General features: G+C 41.1%; 2 protein-coding genes across 7 annotated transcripts in view; one reads left to right on the top strand and one right to left on the bottom strand.

The window, feature by feature from the left end:
• Positions 1-2331, top strand: part of FGGY (FGGY carbohydrate kinase domain containing) — a 145805-nt gene extending 143474 nt beyond the window's left edge. For all 6 annotated transcript variants that reach the window (XM_076340061.1, XM_076340055.1, XM_076340056.1 and 3 more), the window contains 2 exons: positions 1050-1111; positions 2087-2331. In XM_076340061.1, coding sequence (XP_076196176.1) covers positions 1050-1111; positions 2087-2168 — 144 coding nt within the window. In that variant the 3' untranslated portion in view covers positions 2169-2331. The remainder of the gene's footprint in view (positions 1-1049; positions 1112-2086) is intronic.
• Positions 2332-4164: 1833 nt separating this feature from the next.
• On the bottom strand, positions 4165-18171 carry LOC143161254 (E3 ubiquitin-protein ligase RNF170-like). Its single transcript, XM_076340054.1, has 5 exons — positions 18138-18171; positions 11851-11959; positions 7255-7328; positions 6654-6764; positions 4165-5539 (listed from the first exon to the last, which is right to left on the bottom strand). The coding sequence occupies exons 1-5, from the start codon at positions 18138-18140 to the stop codon at positions 5234-5236; spliced, it is 603 nt and encodes a 200-aa protein (XP_076196169.1). The 5' UTR covers positions 18141-18171; the 3' UTR covers positions 4165-5233.
• Positions 18172-20743: the final 2572 nt, after the last annotated feature.

The following is a 20743-nucleotide window of genomic DNA, read 5'->3' as shown; positions in this document are numbered from 1 at the left end:
AGATTTTACTACAGCAGATATTACAGCCTATGAAATCATCCAGCCCTTTTAAAAATCTAGCCATGGTATTTGACTAGATGGCTTTCAGCAGCAGCACAGGCTGACTGTTCTCCAGGGGTCATTCTGATACTCTCACAGTGCTGTGCTTTAGGCACTAACATTAAAACCGTTTTAGGGTCCTGCTTAGAAACTATGAACACCGACAGAGATTTAGTCAGACACTGATTCTTGAATCCTGATCTTCTATGTTTAGCACTGTTCCATCTGAAAGCTATTGCTTTAATGCTCCTTGTGAAATAACTTCCACTGAAAATAGCCTGTGCCTGCTGCCTCCACCCTTGCCTGAGAGCTTGATCTTCTATTAACATCGGCGATTAGTGTCTCATTCCGGTGGGATTGCTCAGGAGAATCCACAGAAAATCAGAATCTCAGAGAGATCAGGAAAGGAACCGAATTATTCGGTCCTCTCCCTTCCACACGGGACTCTGTCCCACAGACTCCTCCTGCAGGGGATTCTGCAAGATCTCTTCATCTGACTTTGTTTTGGCCAAAAGCAGAGCAGGATCAAAGTCTGTCTCTTACACCTTTATACTGGAATGTGAGGGCAGCTGTGGGCTCCGTAAGAGAACTTTGCAAGTTACCTTTAGCTTCTGGAGCGCACACGAGTCCTCCCTTGCTGCAGGGAATTGATACTTTAAGAATATGATTAAGGGATCTCATGTAAAGTATCGTTTTATTTGAGAAATCTCCCCTCCAGGGATGCAGTGTTTAACATTTCCTTTGTTAGTGTAAATAATAAAAGATAAGTCTGTTCTGCCTCGGACTCCCAGTAAGAAAGAGGAACAGATTTTGGTTTACTGAGGGGTCTGCAGTACTTTGTTCTCATGACTACTATATAATGGGATTGAACATATTTTATGCCATCTGGCCTGTTCAGCTGAAACAAAATACATCAGTAATGTTCCGATTGGTTTTGAAACATCTTGTTCTTGTCAAAAAGTATTTTAAATCAAAACAGGCTTTTCCAGTTTGTGTTTGTCTTTTACTAGGAGGCCATGGCGAAAATGGGGAAAGTTGGGAGAGTCGTGCAGCCTAACCACGAGCATAAAAGGTAATCCTGACTTTCGTGTGTTCATCCGTGAGAATTTACTGAAGATGAAGTTAAGGTCTGTCTCTTTACAGCTCTGCTTGAATGCAGTAGTATTTATCACCCAGATTTTCTAAGGATTATATGGGCATCCAAGTCTTTAACCTGGCTGAAGGCAGTCATTTGCTGTCAGTGGGATGCGAGCACCGTAGCCTGTAAGTCTCTGCCCACGCCCGTGGCTTTCCGTGGCGAGCAAACGCCACCAGCGCCGCGAGGGACGGTTCCGTAGCTGCCAGGAGGTCAAAGCAACCGAAGCCGCGTTTTCAGAGCGGCGGCAGCTCCCGACTCACTGAGACCTTTGCGTAATTTCACGTCTGCTTCGCCAACGAGCTGTATAACCCCGAAAGGAACCGGCGCATGGGGGCGAGGCGGGGGCCCGGCGCCGCGCTGCTGCCGCCGTGCCCGGAGCCCGCGGCCGCGGCGGGGCCGCTCCCGCCCGCGGCTGCTCCCCCGGCGCGGCCCCCGCCCGGCGGGGCGCGGGCGCCCCCTGGCGGCGGCGGCGCGGCGCTGCGGGCGGCCCCGGGGGACGCGGGGCCCGTCGAAAGGGCGCTCCAGGAACCGGGGGTGGGTGGTGAGTGGATGGGGAGCCGTGAGCTCTCCTTTGCAGAGCCTTGGGGCTCTGCCAGTGGGCATAAATGGGTAGACGAGCAGCGAAGCCCCAGTGCCTACCCGGTCCCGCCGCAGAGGACTCCGGAGGAGAAACCGTCTGAAAAGCAAAGCTGGCCATAGGGTAAACAAAAGGTGCAATTATAACTTGAAATCACTTGTTTGGGTGGAAGCTGTACTCTGGCAGCATGCGGGACTCTGATCCTAGTAAAACTTGTAATTAGGAAAGAGTCAAAGCTTCTTTGATGCTAAGTGAAGGAAGTAAACATGTATATTACAGGGGATTTAAATCTTAGAATCTCAGGTTTTGTTGAAATTAACTTTCTTATACAGATTTTATGACAAGAAATATGAAGTATTTTTGAAACTTGTGGAACATCAGAGAGAATATCGCTCCATCATGAACAGCTTCTAATCCAGAGTCATGTAATCTGGGAACAGCAGGGATAACGAACTTCCAGATACTTGCGATGAGAGTAATTTCTTCTTACTGTACTGTCCGTGTTAAAAATATACTTTTATCATTTAAAGTGTACATTTTAATTTTTAATGAGAAATAAAATGCACTCACTTCACTGCGAAGCACTGGGTATTTTCTGTCAATAATCCCTGCACCCCAGGGACAAGGAAGAATCAGTTGCTCCAGTCAGAGAGGACAAGACAACCAGCTGTGGGTACCCCAGTGCCGGTATTTAGACTGGCCACAAGCAGGAACAGCACAAGGAACAACGTAACTGACTCGGATGGACTTGAACCGCTGCCCTTTGCCATGTTTTTCACAGGTAACTACACCTGGCATCACACATGGTCCTTTTAATTTTACTATCTGCTACAGCTAAGACCCAAATGTGATTTCCATTGGAAAGTTCTCTTTGGGTTTTTTTTTACTCTGATTACAGTGCTTCTTTGGTGGCTGATATTTGAGAATCACTTTTGCAGCTGTGCAATCTTTTTCTCTCTGTTTTCTTCTGTTTCCTGCTGTCTTTTTTCTGTCTCCATTCTTGCAGCGCAGTCATTTTGCTATCAATAATTTGTGCCATTTTGTCCTTTGCAAGTAACTCGCCCTCAGTGCGCATTAATCACTGTGCAGATGTGAAACGGCCCACTGTTGACATTGAAGGACTAGGTTGAGCAGACACAGTCGCTGAAAATGTGTTCGTAATGCAGGTGCATTCCTTCCATCCTGCCAGCTGCCTCGCGGGGATCAGCCCTGAAACAGCCCAGCTCTCCCTTGTCCATTCCCATCACGTTGCTTCAGCCAGACCCAGCTCGGAGCATGTGCGTCTACACAGCCCGCCAGCTGCAGGGCTGAACTCAGCGACAGCAGGCACAGGGAACGCAGAGGGAGAGAGAAAGGGGTTTCCTTCCTTAGACTTGCATTTGTCAAGGCTCGGAAACCTTCCTGGCTGCCTGCTGGCCAAATCCAGTCAACAAAAGGCTTTTGTTTGTTCCCAGGTGATTTTGAAGGTTGTCCTGGGTAGTTAGTCCTACAAGGTACTGCCAGGCTCACAACGGCAGGTCGTGGCACAACGGGGCTGTGGAAGGAGAGAGTTTGGACGCTCTGGTTGTATACAGCAAAAATGTTTCACCTCTGACAGTACAAATTGTTTTGATCTTGCAAGATCCAAACACTGCCAGTGCCTTCAGTGAAATTCTCACAGAAATTCTTTCTTTCTCTGCCATTTGTCTGTTACTTCTTAATAAAAGCTACTATTCTGTTTAAAAAGCAAAACCAGGGTCCCCAGCTGAAGGAGAGGATTAAGCAAGGGGTGACAGAACAGAGGAGCATATTCGGATCAACTACAACTCTGCTACAGGTCACTCATGAGAACTCTTCTTTTCTTCAAACTGCAAACTGCCACCCTCTTGGTGAGCCTGTATTACGCAAGAGAAACAACCCACAGTCCCTCTCCACAGAGTCAGTATTCTTATAGATGGACTCCATCTTTATACACTTAGCTGGATAGAAATTCCATTATTTACTATTGGCATAGGCTGTAATTCCCAGTTAAATGCAAACAGAAGTTACACAATAACAAAATTACACTTCGAGAACTCGGAAAATAATAGTTTCTGGGTTTTTTTATGTTAGTAGTCAGCTCTCAAAAACATCTGGTAATTTTTTTAAAGAAACAATGCGCTTCCTGCCTTGTAGTTCATGGAAAAGCAATTGTTGCCATTTCCAAAGTACCCATTGTTAAGAGAAACAGCTTTACAAGTTCAGGGACATAATTAAAGACAATGGAAGTCGATGGGAATAAAATGAAGAAACATCATAACAAAAAGAGTATAACGAGCAAGAAAACGACTGCAACATAATGGTATATCATAGCTTACAATTCAAGGGCACAATAAAATATGTCAGCTGAAAATGCGTGGAAGGAAAAAACAGTTGGACACCAGTGTATTGTGAATAAATATTCATAAATTTTAATATCTATTTTAACATACAATTCGCATGTAAAAATGAAGTCCGCTGACTCCAAATACATAGCAAATGTACAGATTACACAGGGACAGATGTGTAGAGTTGTCTGGCACTGTACCAGCATTTTTAACTCTTTGCAGCTCAACACAGACAGACATGCGCACACACACACCCCCCCCAACTTCGGCAAACTTTCCATAAACTTCCTGCTATTTATATCATCATCACGAAATTGGCCTTGATCTCTCTGGCTGAACTGGTACCAAGACTTACAAGGAAATCACAAGGAGTGTAGGAAGTCTAGAAAGGAAACAAACAGTCGTGCTGACTGTTAAAGCTTAGATGCACAGAGTTCAAGGAAGCTGTGTACCTTGCACAGGCTTATATGAAAGAGTTACACAGAGATTTGTTCACATTTCTTGCATAATTTTTTAATGCTGTTCTCCCCTTGTAATACTTCCACTTTATAGTGGTGTTTTTGTTCCAAGCCAGTGTTACTACTGTCCATTTTAGAATCGGGGCTGTACTCACTGCAGAGCTGTAAAAATCTGTATTCCGATGGATGTGTAATCAGCTGTGATAACACAAAGCACTGCTACAACATTTTGTAGTGATGCTATCTTAACATTCCTGATGTTATACAAGACTTAGCAAATTGTACAGTTTGCTAAGTTCTCAAATTAAAATTTTATTCAAATTGAGCCAAGATGTAAAATGTTAAAGCTCAAGAGTTCTAAAACTCTTCAACTGCAAGTTGATTGGCATTGTAATTTTAGGCTCTGTTCATAGCTTTAGACATTTTCAACTCAGGCACTTTGTATGAAGTTACAGAAAAGTGCAGCATGAAAGAGTCTAGCAAATATACAGTGGCGTGTAAAACTAGCCTTCTAAGCGCTTGCACACCGAATCACTTGGCAATGCCAGGTATTGCTGAGTCCCGCTTCAGCCTTTGTCAGCAGCAGAATGACAAATCCATCATACGCTGCCCCAAAGCAAAGAGAAGCCTGTCATCGCTTGATGAAGTTTGACCAAGGAATCCAAGTTTGAGTCAGTCAGGACTCTGACAGCATGCTCTGAGCTGCAGACCTTGCCATATTTACCCCATTAGACGCAATTTGCTGACAAGTGTTTATCATGCAAATTAAAAGAAGGGAAACAACCACCATGTCATCAGCTGTTCCAAGGGTCCTACAGAGAGGCCCAGGCTTCATGTCAAATGGAGAAGACAAGCATATGATAGTTCCAAAGGAGCAAACAGCAACTCTTAGGAAAAAAATCCATACGAGACCACCCCAGGTGAAGATTCCTCGCAAGGCAAGAGTCAGGAATAATGGCATGTCATAAAGGTAATCTGCAAACTAAATATTCAGATGAGTTACGTTATTTCGCATTCTAATGCACGCAGTTCTTTCAGTTCAATGTGTCTCTTAAGCACTTTTAGATTCAAATCTCTTGAATGCAGAAACTTTCTGTGCTGTCCAAATCCACCTACACTGTTCAATTATTTTGCAGTATCTAGAGGCACACTTCTAAAAGGAATCCCCACTGCCCCAGCACTTTCAAAAGTATTGTGCTTGACGTTGAATCCTTTTGGAAACTGGGCCTTAATGGCTGCACTGAGTATATGCCTGTCTTTCTTTAAAATCTGGCATCAAGTGTAGGCTATGAATGCTTGAAAATGAGGCCTCAAGCCTCGCCTTGGTGTGGACAGGAACCATAGGACTGAGTGATTATTCCTCTTCATTAATGCTGGTTTGTTGGGTTGAAAAATAATATTCCCCTCCACAGCGGTTAGTTTAGTCCATAGATTGAAACAGACTCCACAGTCCTTTCAGGCCCCCTACCAGGATGTGACAGGAGAGGAAGATTTGCTTTGGTGATATTCTACACCCTGTCAAGAATGGGCCTCACTTGTGCCTTCAGCCCTCGTCTTTCACATCATTCCCACTCCCTGTCACGTCTCTGTGCCAGCTGGGATTCCAGCTTTAAGAAAGTGCAGAGCTGGCGTGGACTGTTCGAATTTGGCAATACCTGGGGAAAAAAACAGCTGCTTTCTAAGCTGGAATCTGATTTGAAATTTTAGAGGCAAGTTAAAATCCTGGAGTTCAAATCTGAGTTTGTATTTGAAAGTTCCAGCCTGACCATCTCTAGTTCTGCTTTGCTTCCTGTATTTCATCCCACACTGCTTTCTCCTCCCTGCCAGGATGACTGCAGAAGGACTTCTCTGAGCTAGGAACTCCGAGAAGCACCTTTACTAGAAGGTACTGGACCCAGCAGTGGATGGTAACACTTCCACTATGACATTGCCAATAAGTACATGGAAAGGTAATTCACATAATGATACAAACTAGTTGTCATTGCTGGGTCTCTTTCAGTCCTCTGTATGTGTTATGCACTACTAACTAGTGTTAGTAAATAGTTTATAAATCTTTTAGTTTATAAATCTACTAATGTAGATTTATAAATACTTACGGGTAGAGGTTGCCCTGAGAAACGCTTGTTGTAACCTCTAATGTCACGTACAGTTTGTTTACTTGGCTTATCTTGTTGCTTTTCACAAGAGATGTTCTCCAGAAGAACCACCTTCATAAGAAAAGAAGATCGGCATTAGCATGGTGTATTTTAATCTTCCGTATAAAGGATAGCGTCCTGTAGTACATGTCTCTCCATAGTCTCTCTCTCACAGCTGGACCTTTGTCCAGCTCCAGCAGTTCCACAATAGCAAGAACATTTTCCTTTTATAACCTGCATCCAACCTTCCAGTACAACAGGCAGGCTCTGACTGGGGTCAGATGAGATTAGGAGCTTCCATATTGCTTTTTATGGAATGTTATCCCAGAGACTCAATAAACTATACAAAAGTAAAATGCTGAAGGCTTGTTTAATATTTCACAGAATTGCCTGGTATGACATGTCAAATGATAAATGCGAATGGCTGCAGGGTCATTCAAGTCTAAGTGGGTTTTGAAATGCTACAGAAAATTACAGGATAAATAAAGTTGATCCTAAGAGCTCAAGCTTGTCATTTTGTATGTATCATAATGCAGATGTGTACAAGGGAGGTAAGTCTTACCTTTTGTCTGCAGAGAGGGCAGGTTATTGCTGCTAACCGGGGACTATGTTTCCAGTATGTGATCAGACAGGAACCTTCCAAAAAAAAAAAAAAAAAGAAATTCCATTAAAATACATGAAATATATTTGAGGATATTTAGTGTTTACAAGGAAGTTATCAGAATTAATATACCCTCTTTCTACAACTGACTGTAAAAATGAATGTAATTCTTTGCTTTCATTTTAATACGTGGTTTTACTCTGCAAAGTGAGTGTGTAAAAATGGAGCCTTAGCTCTTCTGCACTGGTATACACAGATACGTGGACCTCCTAAGGGAGACTTTGATTCAGTTTCTTTTCCTGTGGAAAGCATCTTATTCTTGAAGCTCCCCTGACTGTGGTTGAAGCGCTCAGGAATACAGGCACCCTTCAGAGCGCAGCGTTGGCTGCTGCGGACAAAAGCAGTGCAGTGGCATAAAGGTGGAGTTCCTCCAGAGCTAGTATGACTTTTAAGGATACTGAGGGCCAGTTATCCCAAACAAACCAACATGCACAGCCAAGGGACAGCCTGGTGATACAAACGCCTGGTGGCACAACGTGTATCGTGGTGATGAAGTATCATACATTGGGCTATTTTGCCTGTTTGCTCCCCCCGGCCTCCCTTACTATATTTCAACTGTTACCCTTCTGGAACTGCGTAGCTCTGGAAGAGCGAGTTGCTGCATTCTTTTTGATTCTTCTTGCCCAGACAACTGCTAACTGATTTCCAAATACAACATACTAAGGTCTCAGGTGTGAAAGAGGGCAGAGCCTGAGGACAGTAAGATTAGACTGCGCGTGTAACTGACAGCAGTGGTTGACATACATGAATGTCAGTGCTGGCACTAACAGCAAAAACAGCAAAGCATAAATAGCATCTAATCAGAAGCAGCACAGCTTGTCTTGCAGCTCCCGGGCGCAGTGTGCAGTGTGACAGGTCAGGAAAAAAAATCTCTCAGCATTTAAACTGGTCAAATTTGACAAGGAGCCCAGTGAAAACAGAAGCGGAATGCTGCGCTGCCATTTTGATGGAATTGTTTTATTGAACTGAACAATGCTCTTCATTCTTAAAAATAACCAGCAAGTAGTTTCTTGTAAGCAGCATTATAACAAGAAGTCTTCAGGAGCCCTCAGTGCAGGGTTTTTCTGCACCCAGACCGACTTTCTCTATTGTCACTGAAAAGGGGAATATTGGAGAAACTGTGTTTGAAATCAAGTATAAAAATGTTCACAATGCTACCAGTTACATCTTATATACTAGGACTAAGGATGTTAAATTTGGCCCAAAAATATTTTTTATGAACCTCGCTCCGACTTGTGCTTTTTACTTTTGTTTTCATTTGAGTGCTGGGGTTTTCTTTATGACTCTTCTATTTTGTTTGCGTGTACAGACCAGTTGGCTGGGCACATGGCTGTGTTTAAATCCCCATGCGGTATGTATAAACTCAGTCTGGCAGCCAGCTTCCAGCTTTCGCTTGAACTTTTGCATTTGACAGCCATCATGCCCGACTTCGGAAACTGCTTTGACCCTCTGGGTCCAGATCCTGTATCGTGATGCACACGGCTGTCTTGCTGTGCCTGTGCTCAGTCCCAGTGATGACGGTGGGGCACTGATGGATCCCATAGTTTTTCAAGGGCTTTCAAAAAAGAAGCCTGTGGAAATTAAAATTTGCTGCATGCGGAATCCTTTGTTTAGTAGAACAGGAAAGGAAGGACTCCTCTGAAGTTGACCTATTTGTGCTTCGGTGCATTTTTCATAAAATAGACAAAGTCCTGTTTTAATCTAGCCTGCTACACAACCTTCTGAGGGAGTCTGTAGGTTTCTCTAAAATACCTCTGTGGTTATTGTTAATTAGAAAAAAATAATATTGCTCAAGGATCGCTTTTCAGTTGAACTTCCTGAACATATGGTTCAAACTGAAGCTGAAAAGGAAAACTTCAGGACAAACTGTATGAATTACTACTAATAATAAAATCAGACATTTTTTATAAGTCCACATTAATCTTCTTTAAAAGGTCTAGGTTGACCACATTTTTTAAATAAAACTTTTACCAGAGCGGAATTTATTAAGAGAGCTCAGCATTGCCTTAGCTCTGTTCCACAGGGCATCAGGAGAAGTTTTATTACTGATTTCAGTCACAACAGACCTAGATCTATGCAGAATGGTTTTGATAAGCCCAATGTAAAGTTTTATTGGTTTAGGACATGAAAAACAGACATGTTACAGAGGCTGCTTCTACTATATAAACATAGTCATAACATAGATAATGCATTGCACTGGAATCAGTGCTTCAGAGTGTAGATGATGATGTACTTGAGGAAAGTAAAGCCTAGCTAAATATATACAGCTAACAATAACAATATATACCAAGCTTGTATATAGTACTTCTCCTCTGCAGATCTCAAAATGAAATAAAAATAAAGTCCATATCATTATGTCATATTCACAGTTGGAAAAGGGAAAATTAACCAGGCCAGAGAAAGAGGAACGTTGATGGTCTCTGTTGTTATGTCTATCTTTGTACTTGAAACTGTAACTACTGTGACATTATTTGAAACACATTTTGAGGCCGTATGCTTACTGTTTGTCCTGGAGAGAGTTATATTCAAAGCATCCTTTTCCTGTATGTTATAAAACACTGTTATAAAAACATGAAACAACCTGAAGTATTAAATGGTGTCACTCATGAGGTAGATGAGCCCTACAAAGTGTCCCTAGCTGTTGGTGATCCACTGATTTGTTGTGGTTTCAGAGGATGGAGATAGTGGCACTGGCGATGAGGAGTTGTGCTGTGTGAGCATCATTTCAATCTAGAGAACAATGACGCTTCCTAAAGATAAAAATGTGCTTTTATTGCACCAGCATTAACAACACGGTCCCTTGTTCTCATTTATGCTCAGGTCTTTTTGTAACACTCTTACATGGTGAAAAAAGTGTAAATGGCTTGTAAATATAACTTGCACTTGCTTTAAGGTCTCTGTAAATGCCAGAGCAGTAGAAGGGAGCTTTATGGTTCTGACCAGTGTCTTCTGATGCGTCTTGCTGTTGCGGTATCATATAGCACTGCCTCCAGCCGCCTGCCTGCCCCTCTGCCAGACATTACTGATCTCATGCTGCACGGTAGCCCTGAAGTACCTTCATGGGCAGTTTCAGCCTCATCAGATCATGAACTCCAGTTCTCTTCTGCCAACCCTGCTGTGGGGATGACAGCATTCAGCAAGGAAACTGATAAGCAGCTGGGGCAGTGAGGTTGTAAACTGCACCTGTAAATTCACTGGATGATGTTTCTCAGAGATCTGAGAGAATGTTCAGTCCAAGTCAGCTGGTGGCCTTATCCTGCTGCCTTTCGAAGCAGGTGCAAAGCTCCCACTGGCTCTAGTGGTGCAGAATGTGGGCCTTAAAAATCCTGAAATCCCCTTTATAAATGCATTTATGAACATAACTCCCTCCACTATTCTAGGCTTCATCCTTGTATTCCCTTTGAAAAGTAATTTAAATTTTGTAATCCTAACCATATGGCTTAGCAGCCTCAAAGAAGGCATTCAGCAGACACATTTATCCAGAGAATTATGGTTTTACGTAGATTATCCAGTGACTATAGATGCACTGGGGGAGGACAGGAGACCGCACCACGGGCAGCCTCAACAGAAGGACCCTCTCAATCTGGATCTGTCCCTTTCCTGTTAAGACAGATTCCGGACTAGAATAAACAGCTACTGAGCATGCCTCGTGATGAGATGTCTTTCAACATTTTTCCCCTGTATGACCCCACAGATTTACTTAAAAAACAATAAACAGATTAAAAGAAGGTTTATACATGACTAGAAACTCACTCTTTGAATTGTTTAATATGTAACTTCCACTATTTTTTTTTTTGTTTAGAAAGCTTTTACAGGACTACAAACCAATGTAATTATGCCTTCTTGCTCTAGATCACTTCTGCTTTATTTTAGGCAAATGTTTCACATGGGAAGCAAGTCTGTGGAACAGAATCAGACCTAAGCCCAGTGTGTCTTACTCCCGATTTTCACCAATATAAATACAATCAGAATTAATTTTATGGGATAGCTGGATTTTTATGCTGTTGATTAAAAAGACAAGCTGTCTTCCCAGAAGTGAGTTCATGCTTGAAGATAAGACTTCATGTTTGTTACATCTTGAGCTTTCAGTTACAAACTGTATGATTATTAGACTGTTGATTTTTATAACAGGATTTTTTTGCATAGTTGAATACGAATTGTGTGATTTTCTGGTGCATTTTACCGATTCCATGAGTTTGTGTTTTAATTTAACAGTATCCTGTGAGATGATCTGTTACTTCTTGTTGTCTTAAGACTTCTTGGGCATTTCAAAGTGGCACCTTGTTGATGTGAAAGCAATGAGCAAATAAAAATACTGTTACTGATTTTTTTGGGGGGATACAAAGATGGGACTTCTGCTTCTAGTGAGAGCACTTACATTAATTCCAGGGAGAAGGGCTTGGTCCTGGTTCTTACATAGGACTTGAGATTTCTGTGAGAACAGTGCTTTATTTAGTAGCCTGTATAAGCACTGCACTGTCAATCCAGAAAACTTACCACAGAATAAATGCCCACAGTTGGTTTCTACTGGGAGAGTAGCTGTCTGGAGACAGATGGGGCAGCTGAAGTCACTGTGATTACTAGGTTGCCAAATTTGGAGTGATTCCTGGAAGGGAAGTAGTACAGAGTCTTCAATAAATTAGTATTTTGATTGACATATTCAGTTCATTAATAATAATTTACTATGATTAGCAGAGCGTCATAGAAACTAAGGATAGATGTCATGCATAACTAATGGTTACCTCAGCAGATAATGAAAATTAGGCACAAAGAAATGAAGTGCTTTGTGTAATCCTACAGAAAAGACCAGTGTCAGAGGTAAGATAATGATGCCACGTTTCTGCTTCCAGTGATATATCCACACACCACTGGATAATATTTATGTTTTGAAAGTCAGTTGAGTTTGCACCACTGGCTTGTCTAGCTGTCATTATAAGTCAGACAGCACCTGACGTCTGCCTCAGTAGCTTTTGGATCTTTTTCCTCCTCCTTTGTAGTCATGTCTATCACTTAAATGTACTGAAATAAAGACCGGTGTGTTCTCCGCCTTCCTTGGGTGGCAGAATGGTATCCTTAGTGTGTACCATAGGCTACGTAACAAAAAGACTCCCTTATTTAAGTAAAAAGACTGCTTCCAAACAATCCTTCCCTTTGCTTAGCAAAGTCTATAATTAAGAATAATATTAAGCTTTGTTTTTTAGAGCGGGAAGATAAGAATTTTGTAAGCCTCTGAAATGCTAAAGAGGCACTTTGAAGCACATTTGTATTACAGTATTTCTGTAGGGGAAAGGCTGAAGGATGTACGTTGGTCTTCCAGACTTTGCTCCTAAATCATTACCTTAAAGCAGTAAAAATCTAGGTGGCATCTATGCCAGGATTGTTTGCTACAGTAGGAGATAAAAAACCCCGTTCTTACTTGATATTGATTCCTTACCACATTGAAAGTTTTTGCTACCTTTACTATGATGCATTAGATGATAATCTGTAATGGATGATGGACCTGCCTACTTTGTCTTAGCACACCATGGAGAAACTTGCATTTGACCGTGTATTCAATTGCCATAACCACAGTGAGATCAGTCTTTGAAGAAGATGTGATAATAATGTGGTTAGTGTCCTTTCTTTCTCAAGATAAAGTTATTTCAATGTTTCTATCAGTCCCAGAAACACCGAGCGCTTCTGAAATTGGGAGGGAGCTTCCAAGGAAGTTCCTCCACTTTAAGGCAGAGTCTTGAAGGTTATTGACTGTCCTCCACTGCCTACGCATGTTTAGCGAGGTTCAACAGGAGATGGCATCAATTACAGTTTTATTTTGTATTTTGATCAAAAAATGATGGACTTCACATGTTTCTTAATGACCACAGAGGTCCAGCATTATATGGAACGGGTATTATTTCTCCATTACTGAAGTAAGGCATTCAGATGAGATGGTGGCATACTTTGGGATTACAGTATCACTGTATGCTTGCTGTTCCTTGTTGCCCAATTTGGATTGCTTATTTGTTTTTCAAATACCTGACTGGCATCTGTCTACATGATGGATCAATGAATACACTTCCAAGTATTTGACCTATTTATAGAAGTTTTGATAAAGAGAAGATTGAATAAATTCTATATTTTGCATGTCAAATACTGGAAGATTCAGAGTGACTGTGAAGATTCTAGCTCATTTAACAACAGACAAAGATTTTATTTAAGTAATTGATTTTTCTAATGTAATAATTCCAAGAAGAGAGGTCATCATGTAGGTCTGCCAAATGAATGAGCAGGAAACTGGGTCTCTTGCCACAGCCATGTCTAAAATGACGAGTTCGCTAAATTAGTTATTTTAAATTAGCATCTTTAATACCAGTCTTTTCTTCCTATAATGAGGATCTGTAAATAAGAAGAACTGGAGGTTATAAAACAACATGCCAAAACTACTGGAAAAAGTCCTTCTCCTTTGCGGTTTGTGAAGTTACAGATGTATTTGTTTCTGATTCTCAACAGAAAAATTTCAGATGCTGAAGGCGTTTACACTGTTTTCAGATTTTCCTCTCTACACTGAAAAGATTATCTCCTGCTGAGATAACAACCCCACAATAGCCCAACAAAGCTGGGATGACTGGATATGAATAACTAAAAGGTAGCAATGATCAGATTCAAGCCCAGTACACTGGCAGGTGAACTTCAGGAAAGCAGGTTTTAACACAATGCTACCCAAAATTCATACGGCACATCACATTCCTGTATTTTGACTTTCCATGCAATAGTGATGGGGTATTTGCAGGTTCGGAAGAGTATTATTTCAACTGATACACGCTGTAATAGTTTTCATCAGCTGAGGAACTGCCCCAGAGCAGCTGTGTTTGTAAACACTGCATACATGACATAAGCCGATTAGGTATCTACTCTTTATTTGTGCAAGGTAATAACACAGACATTTCTTTAGCTTTGTCTCATACAACAAAGGGAACCAAATGTGTTTCTGATTATGCAACAGATACTGAGTCAAGGGAAACCCAGCATTCCCAGACCATAACCGATGGAAATTTTGAAAAGCTCTCTTGCCCTCTGCAACTTCAACAAGTTGAAACTGCTCGTGTATTTTGTATTAGAATGTGTTGTACAATAATTAACTTACTATATGACTCCTAGGGGACAAATGATTACAGTTTTTTTCCAGATGACTCATCTTCTGCTGACTTAATGAGCAAGTCTGCAGAAACAGAGTTTGTTCTGTTCAGAAAATAGGAAAATTGAATGTTGCTGTGTTGCCGTATGATACCAGTTCTGGCTGCTGAGGTAAGCTACCATGCGAAGGCACTGGAAACTCGTCAGCTGAGGGCAAGTTGCTGTTGAGACCTTGAAAATGCTCTCAGAGCATTTGAGTTAGAGTTCGGACTCTGAATTAAAGCAAAGACCCAGGCAATGATCCTATACTAATGACACTAGGTGAAGAATACGTGCATGTAAACGGTGAAGAAAAATCATTCAAACTCGGTACCATGAAGCAGTGTTTTTTATCTTCTTGTAATCTCTCTCTCACTGAATGAAGCAAGGTGGGAAACTCGACCAGCTCTGGCAGTATGACTAACAGGTGGCAAATTCTGAGGACAAAAAAATAGGCAGTTCTTTACAATTAAGTGGGGGACGTTCTTGTTATGGATGCTAGAAATTTCTGAGTTCAACAGATACTGGGCAAAGGTAGTACCTCTGACTGAGGAAGTTCCTGAACCATAAATTGCTAGAGAATGAGAGTGTTCTGGGGAAGCAGAGTGTTTCTTTATTCTTCTGTAGGCATCCATTGCTGCAGAGAGGGCAAGATGGCCCTGGTTTTACCTGGTATAGCCATTCTTACATCAATAGAACATTTTTGGGGAAAAAGAGACTCGAGTCACCTTCAGCCAAGATATCGATGGCTTAGTCTTGTCCTGAGTAGAAAGGCTAGGAAAAATGTGCCAAATCTTTCATTTATTTTTAATAGATTATGTGCACATAATCAAATTTCTGATTTATTTAGCCCAAGCACTCAAAATGGTGTTCAAGTTGGCTTTATCCTAGTTATAAGGGGACCGCCCAGCTGGATCTGATAGAAAGAGAAGATAGATGACATCTGACATAGCTATAAGTCTGCCAGAATTAATTTACCTCTTCCAAAATCTTGAGCCAGCCTTTGAACATTTGAACTAGCAGACTGAATTAGAGATTGAAGTAGTGATTATGGCAGTTAGTATTTTGTGTCATGAGGCTGTGAGTTTTTGATGGCATTAAATAGTCTTAATAAAATATTTAGTGTGACTTTGCCTAAAATGACAGACTTTTAGGGAGTTTCCTCTCATACAGTAGTTCTACACATAATTACAAACAGTAATTAAAATTGTCATTCCTGTTAACATCTTAGGCTGGAAACTTTGAGAGTGCCCATGAAAGTTACTATTTCATAGCCTTGTATTTGGATCTTGGTGCCTATCTCACCTTTGAAAATCCCAGGCCTGGATACACCATACTGATACTGTAAAGCAGCTCTGATGAATAAAAAGGGGACTATGGAAGTAGTTTTCTATGTAGCATCTGGAAATTATGCTCCTGTGCCAGGAACATCTCTGCTTTGGGAGAAGTGGGGCAAACTTGCACCATTTGTCACCAGAAACATCCACTCCAGTAGCTTGGTTATCTGCAGTCAAGTTAGCAAGTGCCACAAATTATAGTACAGAAAACCAAGTGTGGAAGTTCCTTTAGGATTCATACTGCTCACACTGGTGAGGTCTGAAATGAGTTTGTTCCCAAGTCTAAGAGACAGAGGGAAGCTCAAGAATTCCTCATACTTGAAACCACAGTATTCCTGTTGTTATATGAAGGAAGATACCCAAGTCAAGATTTTTCGTAGAATTTTCTTAATGCTACTTTGAACACCTAATACTAGCTTTTGTCTAAGATTCATCTTTAAAAATCCTAAAATATTGGTGTTTCTAACCCATATGTTCTTGGGAACCATTCTACAGCCAGAATGGGACGGTAAAACGTGTACTCCAGTAGAAGTCGATTTACTTCAGTTGGAAGAAATGGGGGGGAAAACCACCCAAAGTTCAGAAGCAGATTATTCTGAAAAATGGACTTGGAATCCAAAGATCCAGAGAAAGCCTTAAACTCTGCCACCTCAAATTTTAAGTGCCACAATACCTATCTTTTAGGTATCCCTCCCACCATGAATTCCCTCATCTGGAGTTACTACTCCCAAGCACCTTATATAGGACAGAGAGAGACTGAGACATATAATACCCACATCACCCAGGCCAAGTACTGGAGATGCCTACCACCAGCCGACAGTAGTACTAAACACATAGGTTATGTCTAAACTCTCACCATTTGCAAGGAAAATCCCATCATGTTGGGAAGCTGGGGGACACAGCATCCTCTCAAGTGCACAGGAGTATTCTTTGAAAGAACTGGGCAGGGCTCAGCATTTTCAAGGAGTGGCACTGGTCACCTTTTAAATAATCCTCAGTAGTGAAAGCTTTCACCCCCGTAGGGAATGCTGGCATAGTGCTTTCACTGACCAAAGAGATTCAACCCCCATGTCCAGTGAGAAAACCCTCACCACCACACCAGTGGAGACCATCAGCAGTTTTCACCAGACCACGTGCCTGAACTAGCCAACGAACATGATGTGATTCCCTGTGTAAAAATACTGAGGGAAAATGAACCCACCTCAACAAACTAGCAAGACAGTGACTTGAATGTACTGTGACATACATGCTCATATATGACACAAATGGCTTTTGAAGACTTAATGGATGACGATGTACAGTGCTTCACGTCAAATTTTAAATTTCCTGGTTGGCGAAGACCATGGGAAGTTTACATGTTTACTTTAAATACAGTTCTAAAATCAGGTCCTTACGTTTATATTCCTTTCTCAGTGAGCACCACAGGTGTTACTTGCTTTTGGGGTTAAATTTGCAAAAGAATTCTCCATGCAGGTACCTCATCAGGGGCCAGGCTTTGAAGCTGTTCAAGCCCAGAAGTTCCCTATGTGACAGATTTTTGAGAAAAAGGAGATCTTTTCAAATCCAGACAGATCTTTTGGCTTAAAATAAAAGCTGAGCATTTCAGAAAATAATTCTAGTAGACTGCAAAATTAAGCCTATTGTTCTAAAATGCTGCCACTAGATTTGATGCATTTTTAATACTTGTATGCCAAAGAAAGGCATGAAGTAGTGATCAGGTCCTTGATGATGAAGCCAGAAACCTTCATCTCTGTGACACAGCTCAGCTCACGACACCTTTCAGTTTTACCACAAGGAAATTTAGTTTTAAAGCATCAGTGATGAGTCCATCCTCATCAGCATGTTTGAAGAGAAGGACTGAAAGTTTAAAAGCACTTAGCAGATTCGAATGCTAACAAACATTTCTTCATTTTTCCATGAACACGTGCCATTATTTAGAAGTAAAATAGACCTTGCTTTGAGGTTTAAACTTGTTGGGAAGGCATGATAGTCTGTGACCTCTTGGTCAGATTCCTGTGATAGGTGAGCAGCTGCTCTGTATCTCAATTACAAGGCCAATTAAGATAATCAGGGAGGATACACTAGACAGCTCATTATTTGACAAGACATATTTAACCTAATCACAAGCAAATTAAAAATACGACATATTTTAAAGGGAAGAATTGATTCATGCAAATTTTCCAAAAGTAATCTAATGATTAAAAGGATAAATAAATACTTCAATTATTTATTCATAATTGTTCTAATGAACACTTCCTATCGTGGTTCAGAAGACCTACATAAAGTTTGGCTTACCATTCGTCTTTCCAGAAATGTTTGAGAGGAGCTGAGTAGGTTATACCAGCTGACAGTGTTGGTGTGGAATCATTCATTAAGGCCAGCTATGCATCTTTGTCAATTATTAACTTAGTTGCCCAATGGCAAGGGTCTGTCAGGGTTTTCTAAATTATGGTTATGACAGAAACGTGGTGTTTTTTTCTTTTTTCCCCTCAAATAAAGCCAATCTGCTAAAAAAGCAGACGACTCCTGGGAAAAAAACCAACAGCCCTCCCTTTCTAAAACATCTAAATAAATCTTCTCCCCCCAGAAGATGTTTAACATAATTGAAAAGATACCTGAACCTAATAAAAAAACTGATTACTATTTTTAAATATTAACTTGATCAAGGGCACACTACAGGTATTTCGATCATCTGATAGAGTAGCAGCTTATCAGTACTGTTGTGAAACAGGCTTAAAACTTGCCAGACACTTGTGATTCTTTGGAATTGCATAACTGCAGAATTAGATTGTGTAACACAATATTGTCCAATTAATCAAGTGAAGTGTAGAATTTAAGCAGAAGGTTAACATGCTAAAATAATTTTAGTGGATGGGCATATATACTTTGTAAGGTATTTATTTTTTGTCGTGCTCGATGGTCCTTAAGAAAGGCTTGATTTCTGTAAAGATGTTCTCCAATTTAATGCAGCAAAATTAATAAGGAAACCTGTTAAGGGCTTGGTTTTGTGCAGTGTTAACCATCCTGATCCTGATTCAACAAGGCATTGAAGCACGTGCCTAATTTTCAGCCCTCAGGTAACACGTAACCTCGTATGGAGGGGTGGAGTGGGAGTCAGTAATATTGGAATAGAAATGCACTTAGAACAAAAATAATGCCCCTGGCATTCCTGCTGAAGCACTGATAAGCTAAACAAAGCACTTTTCAAAGACTAATAACAGGATGGGATTTGTAGCATAAACAATGTTCCTTGTTCGTCACCAGTCCCCAGGGCATCTTCCTCACGTTGTTACAGATAAATTGGCAACAAATGAAATGCTGTATGCGATTTCCTGCCCTGGGTATGCAGGCGTGCTCGCATGCCAGTGTGATAGCTGTCATTTATTATTTATCCAAGTATGTATACAACTCTACAGTGTGATTTAATTACTTATTAAAGGTGCCAGACTGACGATGCAGAAGCTGGAGCCATTTCTTTATCCAGAGAACTGACAAAGTGTAAGCAGTGGCATCCTTTCCAGGCTGTTCTAGTAAAATGCTTCACCCCAAAGGACTCCCTAAGTATCTCAGTATAGCTCTTTCTCTCCAACCTTTTCCCAGCTACTCTGCTCAACATGTTAAATTCATGAAGGCTGCTAACAAAGATGTCAGTTATTCCTCTGATTTTTAGACAGGAATGTTTATACATTGGAAAATTGAACACATTAAATCTATTTTGGCTAGGCCACTCGAGTGTTTGAGTAGTACTAACTCAAAAAAGGATCTGAATGGTTTTAATACAGAGGTGAAACCCCCTCTAACTAAATAATAGCAAAAAGATTATAGACGTTTTATAAAGGTGAAATGAGCCCAGAAGATTTCCTTTTACTTGCCAAGGGCTGTATGCATAGTGCTATGGCTCTTTTGCAGTCACTTATGCCCTTACCTAACAGACACGCTAGTCTTGGAAATGGGATGCTAAATTCTGCATTGTTTCAATAAGCAGGATTTTGGTTCCATTTTTTTATGTCACTCTAAACCTATTATTGCTCAGTTACCATTACAGTTCAAAGCACTTCTCCCCGCCCCCAGGCACAGCTTGATGCACACTCTCACTCAGCACCCAGTCTTTAACAGGGAAACTGAGATTTTTATTCGGCTTAACTCATTGAATTTGACCATACCTGTTTGCCAGAGAAAGACTGTTAAATAATAGCAAAGTTCCCTTCACATAGCTCCAGAATATTTTGAGAAAGATAACGGACACAAGAAAATCTCTTAAACATCTATGAATATATATGTTAAATCAGTAAAAACATGATTGCCTATTCCTATTGCCTTGGTAACTTTTTTGGTCCCAGTACATGCCTGGAAGTTGCAATCCTGCATCCATTTTGTCTAATTGTAGGTTGGGCTTTTTTGGTGCTAGATCTTTGGTTGAGGCCTTAAAGCACAACTACAGTGCAAGTAATACTGTTTACTGGTAATAAGCTTGTCATTTTGGCTTTGGAGTTTGAGCTGGCAAACACTTATGTGCCTGAGTTATTCTGCATAGTCGAACAGTCTCATCAAAGCCAACAGGTCTGTTCATGCCAACCACTTATATTATTGCATTATTAATTCCCAATTTTACAAATAAAGTTTCTTATTCTACTCCACGAAAGCCCAGCTAACCAAAAATTGGGCCTGAGAAGTATAAAGATGGGATTGAGAAGTATGAAGATGTGAAATAACACTTCCTGGCAGTGTTTTGGAGCAGGGCCTATGAAATTGCATTTGACACAAACCAGGGGGGTTTCAGCTGAGATGAAGTTTTGCATTATGCACTCTCAGTGTGTCCCAGCCGTGACCTAATTCCGTCCTGGGACGTAAGAGTGGTGGCTGCTGGCTGCTGGCTACACAGGCAGGCTTCACAGTGTTCT

Source organism: Aptenodytes patagonicus, chromosome 5 (assembly GCF_965638725.1).
Source record: "Aptenodytes patagonicus chromosome 5, bAptPat1.pri.cur, whole genome shotgun sequence".
NCBI classification, from domain to species: domain Eukaryota; kingdom Metazoa; phylum Chordata; class Aves; order Sphenisciformes; family Spheniscidae; genus Aptenodytes; species Aptenodytes patagonicus.
This window is presented reverse-complemented; position numbering and strand designations above follow the sequence as displayed.

Coding starts and splice junctions, on each gene's coding strand:
- LOC143161254 (XM_076340054.1), bottom strand. Junction 7,329..11,850: donor CTGTGGGCATTTATTCTGTG/GTAAGTTTTCTG, acceptor TTTTTTTGGAAG/GTTCCTGTCTGATCACATAC. Junction 5,540..6,653: donor TCTCAGGGCAACCTCTACCC/GTAAGTATTTAT, acceptor CTGAATATTTAG/TTTGCAGATTACCTTTATGA.